General features: G+C 36.3%; 1 protein-coding gene across 1 annotated transcript; it reads left to right on the forward strand.

Annotated features, from left to right (window-relative positions):
• The first annotated feature begins 1607 nt into the window (after nucleotides 1-1607).
• On the forward strand, nucleotides 1608-7044 carry LOC145611646 (glutathione hydrolase 3-like). The gene is made up of 7 exons (XM_081666991.1): nucleotides 1608-1906; nucleotides 3997-4328; nucleotides 4540-5058; nucleotides 5579-5814; nucleotides 5926-6190; nucleotides 6283-6420; nucleotides 6564-7044. The coding sequence occupies exons 1-7, from the start codon at nucleotides 1813-1815 to the stop codon at nucleotides 6834-6836; spliced, it is 1857 nt and encodes a 618-aa protein (XP_081523117.1). The 5' UTR covers nucleotides 1608-1812; the 3' UTR covers nucleotides 6837-7044.
• The last annotated feature ends 6715 nt before the right edge of the window (nucleotides 7045-13759 follow it).

Genomic DNA, 13759 nt, shown 5'->3' on the forward strand with positions numbered 1-13759 from the left:
TCAATTGACAATTTGTTATCCTTAACAATCCACTACATTGTCAATAGGGTTGAGCAAAATAATCCAAAGATCTAAGCTGCATATGATTCGATACTATATTTAGGATATCTTATTCGATAATAATTTTGGATATTTGATTTGAAATTTTCGGATATCAATTTTTGAATTTTTTAGATATCCAATATTAAAAAATATTACAGATATGATATAACGAAGATCTAATCTAAATATTCATATTTTTTATCTGGATTTCGGATATCTAATCCAAAAATCCAAAAATTTGGGCATTACTTTTTTTATTTTCATTAAAGATAAATCAAATTTAAAAATTATCCTATAACATTTTGGATATCTGATATCCAAAACTTTTCGGGTCGATTCAAATTCTGGATATCCCTCATTTCGAATATCGCAATTATGTTATGACATTTTTTATCGTTTTATGTGCATTTTAGTCGTGGAATATCTTTGTTTCTGTAATAAAAATTATTATGAAAATTTCATATTAATAAAAGTCACATTATTACAATGTAACAAGAATTCACTTGATATATTTTTTTCATATATGTAACATGAATTTTGGTCACATTGGACAATTAAATCTGATCAGAAAAAATAAATTCAAATAAAAAATCCCAGATTAAATCAGATAAGCAAAATAAAGTAAATTATACAGACCTTAGATAGTATGTATCTAGGCATGAAGTGTGGAAATGAATATTTAATTTTTTGTAAAAATTAAATTAAAATACAACCAAAACAAAAGGCGATGCAAGCAATTGACATGAAAGCTAGGCATGTTCACTTCAGCTTAATTTCAATTCAATTCAGTTCAGTTCAACTTCAATCAGTTCAGTTCTTAATTTTATTCTCTCATAAAATATTCATTTTAGCTCTATTTAGTTCATTTCAGTTTAGTTTAGTAAATGCGAACAGACCCTTAAATGATTAATGATGTATGGAGGATTATGGAAACCAAAGATTCTTGAATTTAAATTAAATTAGGGCCTGTTCTCATTGACTGAACTCAGCTGAACTGAACTGAGCAAAACTGAACTGAACTGAAATGAATATTTTATAAGAGAAGGAAATTAGGAGCTGAACTGAAATGAACTGAGCTGAACTGAATTGAATTGAACTGAACTGAATTTCAACGTAAGAGAACAAACCCTTAGTACGAGTATCATACTCCCTCCATCCCCTTTTGATAGTCCCTTATGGACAATTTTCACGGGAATTAATAAATACAAATAAAAATAGTTAAAGTACATTGAAAAAGTAAATTGACATTGGGTATGCAAAAAAGTAGAGAGAGAAAATAATAAAAGTACACGGGAAAACTAAGTTTACATGGGAAATTTAAATTTGCACAAGTATTTTTGCAAATTGGAGAGAATTTTGGTAAAATATTAATATTAATGGTTGTTTGTAAAAACAAATGGGGTGAACATTTTGGGACTAAAATTTGACCATAAGGGACTATCAAAAGGGGACGGAGGGAGTAATATATATTTAAATCAAACTAACTTGTCCCTACCACATAATGTCACATCGATAAAAACTATGATATCATATCATCCTCCCCCATTTGTACCAACCATCCATTCTACCATTTTTTATAATCCAAGCCATAAGTAAAATGCGTATAATACAATCTTTTTTCCTTAAAAAAATACAAGTACATTATATTTTTTAATTTCTTTTGAGTGGAAATAAATACTAATTTTGTGCCAGTTATAAACCACCACGTTTTGTCATTCTCTCACTTTCTCTCTCCTAATTTCATGAAAGAGGCCCTTTGTTAATCTTGCCATGGAGACTCCTCTTCTGAGCAACAACACCCATAAAAAATCCAACTCTTGGGGCAAATTCGTCTTTTCCTTTCTTGCATTACTCGTCATTGCAGGTAAATTCACAACGATCATGATTTTCATTTTCATTTTCATTTTAATTTTACCATCCTGAATCATTTTTATCATAGTGGATTTTCAATCAATTTCTTCGAAATCGAAGAGTTAATAATTAAGTAGAACGCTAAACAACGCCCTATTATAAATCGTAATAGGATGAGTTTTTGTTTTAAATCTTTTAACATATAAATTAAATGATCGAAGTCAACTTCCCCCTCAGTTATTTTGAGGAGGGGAAGATTCATTTTCATATTCTATTTTGTTTTTATTTATTACATCCGTATTATATTATTAAAAAAATTTTGAAATATTTTATAAAAGTATCTCGCGAATAATGTTCAAAGTTGTAAATAATATGGGGTATGAAATAGAAATATCAGAGAATCTATGTCGAGTTTACGGCTATAGATTCTATAGTTATTTGGGATGGGGTTTGACCGTGTGTTCTAAAATTGGATAGTCTTTGAAAGTCAAAATGTTTTGATTTGTTCAATGAAGTTGTGTGTGTGTGTTTTTTTTTTTACGAGAAGTTGTCCTAAATTATATACACAATTGCACATAGATTTTAATTGGGTCTAGGTTCATATTACGGTTTGACCAAATACGGAGTAATTTATAGTAATTGTCATATGCCTAAAATACGGAGTAATTTTAGTAATTGTGATATGCCTAAAATACGCTGATATATATGAGGTCATTTTTGTAATTTTATAATTAAAAAAAAGAGAGTATATTTTAAGGCTGTTTTTTTTTTTTTTTTTTTTTTTTTTTTTTTTTTTATCATGGCAATGAGTTTGGAAATACATCACATTCTAGCGCAATTATTAACTTTTTGTAGTTTGAACGAGACAACAACATAAGAAGGAATATGCCCGTCAAAAAAAAAAAAAAAACATAAGAAGGAATATGAACCTCAATTTGGAGTCTCGAACTTCAATTATTGGAATCTAACATAAAGTGGTATCTTTAAGTGAATGACAAAAACAATCAATTCACGTTATTGAAATGGGGGTAGCTTTCATAGAAGTATACACGAAAACTAAACACAAAATGTGAGGTTCATAAAATGTTTGTTACCATTAATATCTATAATAATTATATCATTTATAAATGTAAATAACTACGAGTACTTAGCATAATGATTTACATTTATAAAATACAATAAACTAATTTAATAAAACCTCATTCGATGATGTGTATCCTTTGTTATTAATTACAAAAATAAAGTCAAAGTTAAACAATGCCACTTTGAAAAGTCAAATTTCATATTGCCTCCGTTTCATTTTATTTGCTTCTTTAGCAAAAATGGATGCAACACATTATTATAAATTTATTCGATCCTTTTTAAGTTGTCAATTCTATCTCTTATATCTCTTCATCCATGTGTTTCTCTCCATTTCACTCTTACATACAAATTTTACCTAAGAGTGCTTGCGGTCCTCTAAAATTGCAAATAATATGAAATGGAATAATGATACAGCATATGAATGTTTGGCTCGTAACCCTCTTATCACAATTTTTTATATACTATTTCTCAAATCACCATCTATATCCCATCATCCTTCAAATTAAAATGCCTTCTTATAAGTTATAACCTTAAACAATTATGAACTCAACATCCCTAGTTAATCATATTCTATAAAAAACCATGAAAGTTTGATCAAGCACCATATTAAAAATTATATAATGAGTTGTATTTACCACTCTAGCTCATATCAACAATAAATATAATGTGAATATCAAGATATCATCCACCGCTTGTAATAGCCAACCATTATCCCTTTCTTTTCCTTACATTTTAGTTTTGATAATTCATATGTTCTACTAATTATATATAACTCCATTTTTATGAAAATTCTAATTCATGTGTCCATTTTATTGACTTTGGTGTTCTTATGACTTTTCCTTAGTCATCACTTAATCATGAGCACGAAATTTTAGACTAAAGAAACTGGGATTTTAAGTATAAATGCATCACATTATGCTAGTAATCTTTGAGAGTTGCAAATTTATTTGTAAGTTTTACACAAACAGATGAAAGTTCCAACAAACTTGATCATTCTCTTTTGCAAATGCCTTATTTTAGGCCTTGCTTTTGGGAGTACCAAGACTTCTTGGTTGGTAAACAATGAACAAAAGTTGAATGGAAAACCACAAGTTGATGTACCTGAAATTGTGGAGTCAGGGAAAGGGATTGTTGCAGCTGATGATCGTCGTTGTTCAGAGGTTGGAGCATTGATGCTCCGACTTGGTGGACATGCTGTTGATGCTGCTGTTGCAACCGCGCTGTGTGTGGGTGTGGTTAATCCTATGGCTAGTGGAATAGGAGGAGGAGCTTTCATGGTTGTCAGGTCTGCATCAACATCAGAAGCTTTAGCGTTTGATATGAGAGAAACTGCTCCTTTAGCTGCTTCTGAGGTTCACTCTTGTCACTATTTTATCTGATTGGTTGATTTTTGTTTAGTAGTTTGGTTGTTTTATATTAGAACTGAATCAAAATTGACTGTATTGTATTGCTTTTGGAAAGAGGTTTGTTCTGTACTCATTAAATCTGAGTACTTGTGTTGAAACTCAGTAAGGTTGAGAGTTGATATTGACATTATATTGATATTTTTTGTAACAAAAACAGAACATGTATGACAATGATATTGCGGCGAAGCTTTCAGGCCCCTTGTCAATGGGTGTACCTGGTGAGTTGGCTGGTCTCCATGAAGCATGGAAGAAGTATGGGCGGCTTTCATGGAAAACACTATTCGAGCCTTCCATACATTTTGCTGAAAATGGTTTTGAGGTTCTTCCATATCTTGAAAAGAACATATTAAAACATGAGAATATGATCAGGGCTGATCCTGGTTTAAGGCAAGTGTTTGCACCAAACGGGAAGCTCTTGCAGACAAAGGACATATGCTACAATGTAAAGCTTGCAGAAAGCTTGAAGGCAATAGCGGACCAAGGGCCTCGAGCCTTCTACAGTGGCACTGTTGGTAAGAAGTTAGTGAAGGATGTGAGAGAGGCAGGTGGGATTCTGACAGAGGAAGATCTTAGGAATTACAAAGTGAAAGTAACAAAAGCTTTAGCAGCTGATGTAATGGGGTATACGATACTAGGAATGCCACCTCCTTCAAGCGGTACCCTGGGAATGACCCTGGTAAGTGCTCTTAGCTACTGGTTGATGCACTCATGGTAGCACTTGCATCTCATATCCATCTAAGTGATGCATAAAAAATGTGCTTGGACTGTGTCTTTTGGCAACACTCTATTACCAGTCTATGATGCTTTGAACTGTTAGTAAGGTTTCAGACATTGCACCTTTGATATCATGCATTCATGCCATTGGCCAATGTTTATTATATCTTTGTTGTTTATGAAGTACCCTAGGTCTTGTAAGGTATCAACAGTCGCGAAAAATCCAACATCTGCAAACATCATGCCTATTGCTAAAATCAGCTTATTTGTGACCTTAGAGTCTTAGATTCTTAGAATATGTCTTTGCCAGATCCTTTCTTTATACAAGTACGAAGTAAATATTAAAAACCTAGTAGTAAGGAGTTTTATATGTAAAACTAAAGGATATCTACAAGGCTTAAATGTTTCAGTGTATGGTTTAAGATACATTTTTTTTCCCCAACTTAAAGAGCTTCTTTTTTTCTTTTTCTGGTGCAATACAGATACTAAACATACTAAACAACTATGGGAGCCCCAATGCGATTGAAGGGCCTTTAGGCTTACATAGACTGATTGAGGCAATGAAGCATATGTTTGCTGTCAGAATGAACTTGGGCGATCCTGCTTATGTTAACATTACCAAGTATATGTCCGACATGACTTCCACATCTTTTGCGAAGGAAATTTGGCATAAGATATATGATAACACAACTTTCCCTCCTGAATATTACCTGAGCAGGTATATAAAGGAAGGAGTTTTTTAACTACATTAAGATAGACTGATAAAGGGGAAGGAAATTAAAGTGGGAAGGTTTTACAGTACAATTTAACATATGCTTGAATCATGTAGGTGGAGTCAGCTTCAAGATAATGGAACGAGTCATTTCTGCATCGTTGATGCAGAGAGAAATGCAGTGTCAGTAACAACAACAGTCAACTATCCATTTGGAGGCGGTGTGCTATCCCCTTCTACTGGGATCGTGTTAAATAATGAGATGGGTGATTTTTCAACTCCTGCAGAAGTTAGCCCTGACAGTCTTCCTCCTGATCCTGCAAATTTCATACAACCAGGAAAACGACCCTTGTCTTCAATGACTCCCCTCATTATTCTCAAGGTAAGATAGAAGGACAGCGTTGTATTAATATTCTTCATCTTTCTTGTCTTTTGTGAAGTTTGATCATGTTTCCCATTTCGGTTAATTGACAGGATGATCAGCTGGCAGGAGTTGTAGGTGGTAGTGGTGGGATGAACATAATTCCAGCAGTAACCCAGGTTTTCCTAAACCATTTTGTTCTGGGAATGGATCCTCTCACCGCTGTCCAAAGCGCAAGAGTCTACCATAAGGTTTTATTTTTCTCACTTTCCTTGCTGTCAAAAAATTAATCTAAAGGACTATCAGAAATAATTTCTAACTGATAGAGTCCAAAATATAATCTTTTTGCTGAATTGCAATGGCCAACCTCTAAGTGAAAATTGATGTTCTGCAGCTAATTCCGAATGTAGTCTTATACGAGAATGTGACTGTGCTTGATGGGGAGCACATTGAACTCAATAAAGGAAGGAGGACTTTCTTGGAGAAGAGGGGTCACAAACTGCAGCCTATTGAAATTGGAGCAATCTGCCAGCTTATTGTACAGACATTTGATAGTTCAGTTGATCTAGGCCGGAAAACTGGAAAGAATTTTTTTGGTAACACATACTTTGGTAAACTTACTGGGGTAAGTGACCCCAGAAAAGATGGAAGGCCTGCAGCAGTGTGAATATGTGCATACATAGGATTAAGGTTAATTTGTGCATCTATGTATCTTGGTTAGTTTAGGGTCTGTCTTTCGATTCACAGGAAAATCCGCAATTTAAGATAGATATTGGCATTAGTAAGATGACATTTATACTGTGATGGAATTTCATACTGCAGCAATTTATCAAATCTTACTCCATGTATCAGTTACATACCTGGTTATTATAGAATTTTCCTGCAGTGTCAGATATTATTATAAATGACCACCAAATTCAAGGTATTGAAGCTTACTGATTATTGATTCGTGTTCTCCTAATTAGTGTTTAACACAGTGGTACTTCTTTATTAGCTATAGTTGATTACCTTGTTTTAACTAGTTCTTACAAACATGTTTATACCTAGTTTTCGTGATGAGGGGCGGCTTAGCAGAGATCCTGCTTGGTAAATAAGGGTTTGTTTTCTGATTTACTAGGAACTTTGCTACTTTAAGATGGATAATGTACTCTGTTGCATGGTAAAAATAAGATGACAGGATTTACAAATAGGTTTATTTTCCATAAAAGTATAAAGCAAAGGGAACATTATAACTTAAGCTACCAACAGTACTCAGAATTCAGAACTACATTCTTAGACCAGGAAATGATTTTGGCACTCCGACTGTGAGAGCACAATTAATTGTGAAGTACAGGTATGCATTCTTATACTCAGTATACATGTACTTTGAAGTAGTTTGGACTAATTAATTGTGAGTTTGTGACTAATTCGTAAGTTAACGTTTAATAACCTCTAATCTTTAGGGAAATAATCATTGGTACACCTTTAGTATTGACTTTTGTCATTGTTACACTCATAACCTTTTGTCTTCCCATTATGTATCGATTTACGTGTAAAAAATTGTCCAGTTAAGATTTTGGAGTCATTTTAATTCTTAAGGGTCCAAATTGGCCCTCGAAATTAGCAAAAAAAAAAAAAAAAAACAACAATTTGAGTGTCGTTTTTTTTACGTACTAACAATTATTCAGTTAAGGTTTTAGAGGTCATTTTGTCAAAATTGAGCTAAAAATTGGCAAAACATCCTCTGTTCTTAAAAGAGGGTTATGTTTGTCCTTTTGGCGTTCCCATATAATGGTTACGTTTTAGTTATTTCTTAAACTAAAATAGTTATTTACTCCTTCCGTCCCCAAATGATAGTCCCCTATGAGCAAAAATGACGGGAATTAAGATACTTAAATAAAAGTACTCCCTCCGTCCCCGAAAGAACGACCCATTGGGCTAATTTTAGTCCAAAAAGAATGACCCATTTGCATTAAAATACCCACCAATTTGCAACAATATTTGTGCAAAATTAGTTTCTCCACACTAAAATTTGATTTTCCATGTAATTTTATTACTTTCTCTTTCAATTTTTTTACAAACCCCATGTAAATTTATATTTTTAATATACTTTACTTCTTTTTATTTAACTTTCTTAATACCCGCATAATCAACCCAAATGGGTCGTTCTTTCGGGGATTGAGGGAGTAATAAAATTACATTGAAAAGATAAATTTACATTGGGTATGTAAAATAGTAGAGAGAGAAAAAATAAAATTACATTAAAAAACAAAATTTATATATGAAAAGTTAAATTTGCACAAATATTGTTGCAATTGGAGGGAATTAATGGTATTTGAATAAAGCAAATAGAACTATCAATTTGGGACTAAAAATAAGACATACTACTAAGAAACTATCAATTGGAGGGAATTAATACTCCTTCCGTCCCTTATTGATATTCCCTTATGGCCAATTGTAAGTCCCAAAATGATAGTCCCATTTGCTTTTTTCAAGTATCATTAATACTCTGATCAATTTTTTTACCAAAATTCCCTTTAATTTGTAACTATATTTGTGCAAATTTAACTTTTTCATATATTTTTATTACTTTCTCTCTCTACTTTTTTTTTTTTGCATATCCAATGTAAATTTATCTTTTCAATATACTTTTACTACTTTTATTTATATTTATTAATTCCCGTGAAAATTGCCCATGTTTCCGTCTGATCTTGACTTCCCCAAGAATTCGGACCTAAGATCTTGATACTTCTATCGGCAAGCTGAGAACCTACACAATGAGAAGAAGTTAGCTAACCCCGGGGTGATCCGGGGATAACCACTCCGATGATAAAGTCAGAAAGTGTTTTAGAAGAGAAGATAAGTAAGAGAGAAGATAGAGAGAGAAAGAGTAAGAGAGTGTCATTAATTTTTCATTAATGAGGTCTTACCTACTATTTATAATAGTTTACCTTGACAGGTGGCTCTCATCCATGCAGAGCCTTTTGTGCCAAGTGTCGAGCTTCTGTTGCCACGTGTTGAATTCCGGCAGGCCGATATGTCTTCTTTTTGTAACATATCAGCATCTTCTTATAATTATTGAAACCTGGTCATGTGCTTTCACAAGATATCGGTCATTCCCAGATATCATCCCATACAATTAGCCCCCCAAGTGAGGACGTATGATCATTCGTCATCGTGCTCAGTTAACATGAGTAACAAGCTGAACCTAACGAAACAAACTTTGGGTTCCACATCTCATTCTTCAGACTTTTCCTTATGTTGGAAATTTTATTGTAGCAACGTTTCTTGTGCTCTCTCAAGCACTGCTTACTAACAAAGTTTTATTACTGACCTCGCCGTTGTCACAATTCATTTTACTTGCTTGGCTTGTATCCAGACAAATTAGCTTCTATATATTTATATATTTTTAAGCCCTATATTCTTTTGCTGAGAAGTTTTATATTTGTTTTCTACTTTTAGTACTTTTTATTATTATTATTTATGTAAGAGGACAATTTTTGTGCCGTAACACCGTGTTCGTCATTACTTTTATTAACTCTTTTCCTCCCCAAGTGACCTTGTTTGCCGATAGCTTACAAGGTCAACTCATTATAAAATACCTGGGAGCGAAAAAACTCCGTTTTCCTCCCCAAGTGACCTTGTATGCCGATAGCTTACAAGGTCAACTCATTATAAAATACCTGGGAGAGAAAAAACTCCGTTTTCCTCCCCAAGTGACCTTGTATGCCGATAGCTTACAAGGTCAACTCATTATAAAATACCTGGGAGCGAAAAAACTCCGTTTTCCTCCCCAAGTGACCTTGTATGCCGATAGCTTACAAGGTCAACTGATTTCAATGTGTACGTTAAGGTAGTGCAACCGTTTTCCCCCCCCTTTTTTTTTTTGAGCGGGAAAATTTTACACGTGTCACAAATCCTGCCGCTGCTTTTTGAAAAAATTTATCAATTAACAACCGTCGGATCTCTGAACCGTCTTTCACTTCAACTGGCCATTCAGTTTCCCCTTTTTAGATCAAAATTACGCCATTTTCTCATTACTTCGCATTCCTTCTTAGTTTTCTCTCAAAAAGCTTCAGTTGCTGACCAAAGTTCTTTCCTTTCTTATCTTCTTTGCCTTCGGTTTGCGCATTCCAGTTCTTCGGGCGTACTTTCTCTTTCTTCGTCGTTTCTTATCAGTTAAAGGCATTAAATCAGCGATTTTCATCGAAGGTATTGTCGTACCCTAACCCCTGATTTTACATGCTATTTTTATTTTCTTATATTCAATTAAATGTCTGAAGATAGTGTCGAAGAGAATTTTCCTAACCTTAGTACTGCTAGGCGTCGTTTAATTAGACAATCTTTAGGCAAAGAAACTGGTAGTAATCAGGGTAATTCGTCTTCCCTTTCTGATAATATTGATTATCCATTTGAGACGTTATCTTCTGAAGAAGAAAAACGCGCTTTTATGATACATAGGACCATTGCTCATCGTGAAAGTGCCTTTCACCCTGCTAACCCTGATATTCCTGCCGATATTGAAATTCTTGACGTTGAGCCTGTTAGTGTCCGTTATCACTTACGCAGCTTTACTGGGAGACGCTATTTTAATCAATACGGCACTAACGTTGGCAATATAGGTGTAAACACCATGCCAAGGGTAAAGAGTACCAGTTACCAGCCTCGAGCTGCTGCCCGTGAAGCCGCTGAGGCCGCCAAAGCAGCTAAAGCATCTGAGGCCGCTAAGGCAGCGGAATCCAGCAAAAGACCTGGACAAGGTCAGGTTGTAAGTTCTTCTGAAGAAGAACCAGCGGATGACATCCCTTCAAACCCTCAGGAAGGTCCGTCATCTCCCGTTCATGATTCTGCCGTCAACTCAGTTTTAGGAGATGACGACACTCAGGAAGACAGCATAAATAATGAGAGTAGGGATGACATTGTCGATTTAACGGCCGAGGTTATCCAGGAAGAGAATCTGGATGAGGGGTACAATTCTGAGACTGATAGGGCTGAGTTCCGACAACCCATGGTTCTTGCTAACGAGGGAAAAGTTGCAAAGGCAAAGATAAATGAAGCTTTTAGGAAAACGGCAATCGAAAAAGACTATTGTCGTCGTGCAAAAAGGTTCTTTAACCTACCTGATGGGTATGAGTTGTCTCTCCCTCCATCTGGAGCTTCAGTGTTGGATTGCCCGGTTGGTTCCGTGGCCGTTTACATGAAACATTTTGATTTTGGCCTCCGTTTTCCTCTACATCCTTTTGTTGCTAAAATTTTGAAGGCTTGGAATGTTTGCCTGGTTCAGTTAACCCCCCAAACTATTCGTGCCGTTATTGCTACAGTTTGGGTCATGCTATATCGGAATTTCCCTCTAACCCTTAATGTATTCAGACGGCTAATTACCCTAAAGAGGGATGGTCAATCAGATGGGTGGTGGTCGTTATACACCCAACCCCATAAATATACCGTTCATCCTAAACTATCCAGCTGCAAAGGTTGGAAGGATAGGTTTTTCTTTATGTCAGTCCCAGAGGATTTTCCTTTGAGGAGAACTTTTTTCAAGCCTCATCCCCATTTTGATTCAATCCCCGAGAGAGATCTCGGGAAGCATGAAGAAAGGGCTGTCAATCACTTTGACATCTCTGAACATGATGAAGGCGACGGCAAGGTCCGTCTAATTCCTGCGGTGTGGGTGCCGAATGTGAGTTACATTCTGGGCAACGCGCCGCTATCTCGTGTCGGTCTTTGTTGGACTGACCAGCATGGTATAACTTATCTTTCCAAGTTTTATTATTTTTATTTACCAGTCATTCATTTTCTTATCTTCTCAATGAAAGCAGCATAGTTTACTTGCAACTTACTGTTACCTTCCTTACCCTTTTGTTGTTGTTTTTTTTTAGGTATTGACAAGTTGGACAACAAGTTGCTAGGCTTGTCAGCTGACGGGAAAAGAGTTCTCAAGCGTTGTCCTAAAGCAACCGCTTCTTACGACACCTTAGCCTCAATTTGCGGTCGTGCTCCAGCTGTAAGCGCTAAGAGAAGAGCTGAACTAATGGCTGACGACAACGCCAAGAAGAGAAAGCTGACATCCCTTGCCAATCGGCCGCGGTGGTGGCGTGGCGATTTCGAGCCCTAGGCAAGCTGAAGGGCGGGCTGAGAAGAAGACAAAACGGAGACCGAAAAGCCTCCTCTCACCAAAACAACCAAAAGCCCTGAAGTCATCGTTAAGAAGGTTATTCAAGGGATCGAAATCGAGGACCTCACTACCACTGAGTCTCCTCGTCAACCACAACCAACCACTACCGTTGTTGCTCCTACCACTGCTGGGTCTGACTCAAGTATTCCAGCTTTAACATATCGGTCCAACCAGTGGATAGAAAGAGTTTCCGGCCGGTTTCCGGATGAAGTCCTGAAAGGCTTCGCTGTTCCTGCCGGTCATTTTGGGGACCGTTGGCAACCCGAAATAGATGTCGGTCGGAATGAGTCAATGATTACCGACGATCCAATGCAGGGTGGGACCCTTGGTTATCGGCTTCTTAGTAACCTTACACTGCCAATGGACAGACCTGCTGGTCCAATCGGCCCTCTCGCTGCTGCGCACATGCACAACCTGATGAAGGTATGCTTACTTCGTTATTTTTCCTTAACCCATTTCTTGTATTACGCTATGTGTTTTTCACATTTTTATTATTTATTTTATGGTTTCTGTTAATTCTCATTCGGAAATTCTTTCCTGTTCTCAGGCTGTTATGTCTGGTACAGAGCTTGTGGAGATGTACCGTTATTATCAGGAAAAACACCACCAAGCTTCTTCCAGTCAGAGTGCCATGGAAGAAATTGGCAAGAACGCTCAAAAGGCCTTGGATGACCTAAGGAAGATAAAAGAAAAAGACGACAAGGAGATGTCGGAATTGAGGGTTAAGGCTGGGAAGGTTGCTGGCTTGGAGTTGGAACTGCAGGGTCTGAAGACTCAAATTGTTGAAAAAGATAAAGCTATTGAGCGCCTTTCTTCGGTCGAAAAAGATCTCAGCGATGCCAAGGCTAAAATAAAAGACCTTGAAGATAAGGTTGCACAGATGGAAGCCGATAAGCCTGGGATTCGCCAGAGAGCTGTGGGCCGCTATCTAACTTCAGATGAGTTCTGCTCCAAACTCCAAGACCGTTTTGACGGAGGCTGGACTGCCGCTCAGAGGTGTGTGGCTCAAGCTGCCGGTTGGAAGAAAGAAGATTGGGAAAAGGTTGAAAAAGCTTTCAACGAGAAAGCCTACATGATCCCTTCCGGCTTCGAGACACAACAATTCTCTGAGGAGGACTTGTTTAACTTGGCGCCCAGTGCTGATGACGGCCCCAAAGATCTCAGTATTTTGGACTCCCCAGTCCCTGAGAATACACAAGCTTGAAGGGGCGGGCAGTCATCACCGACATCTTCTTGTGGTTCTTGTATTATCGGGCCCTATCAGCTATAACTGGCTTTTATTTGTATTTTGTTTGTGTTAAAACACTTATTTTGACAATGCTGTTCTATCGGCATATCCCCCTTTTTTGTGGTGATGCCTGTCGATTGTCAACTTCACTTGTATAAACTTATTTTAATTTTCGTTCGTTGTTTGCTTACTGCACATATTTTTGCAT

Source organism: Chenopodium album, chromosome 24, assembly GCF_948465745.1.
Source record: "Chenopodium album chromosome 24, dcCheAlbu1.1, whole genome shotgun sequence".
Lineage (NCBI taxonomy): Eukaryota > Viridiplantae > Streptophyta > Magnoliopsida > Caryophyllales > Amaranthaceae > Chenopodium > Chenopodium album.

Coding starts and splice junctions, on each gene's coding strand:
- LOC145611646 (XM_081666991.1), top strand. CDS start 1,813: ATGGAGACTCCTCTTCTGAGCAACAACACCCATAAAAAATCCAACTCT. Junction 5,815..5,925: donor CCTGAATATTACCTGAGCAG/GTATATAAAGGA, acceptor TGAATCATGTAG/GTGGAGTCAGCTTCAAGATA. Junction 6,421..6,563: donor GCGCAAGAGTCTACCATAAG/GTTTTATTTTTC, acceptor GATGTTCTGCAG/CTAATTCCGAATGTAGTCTT.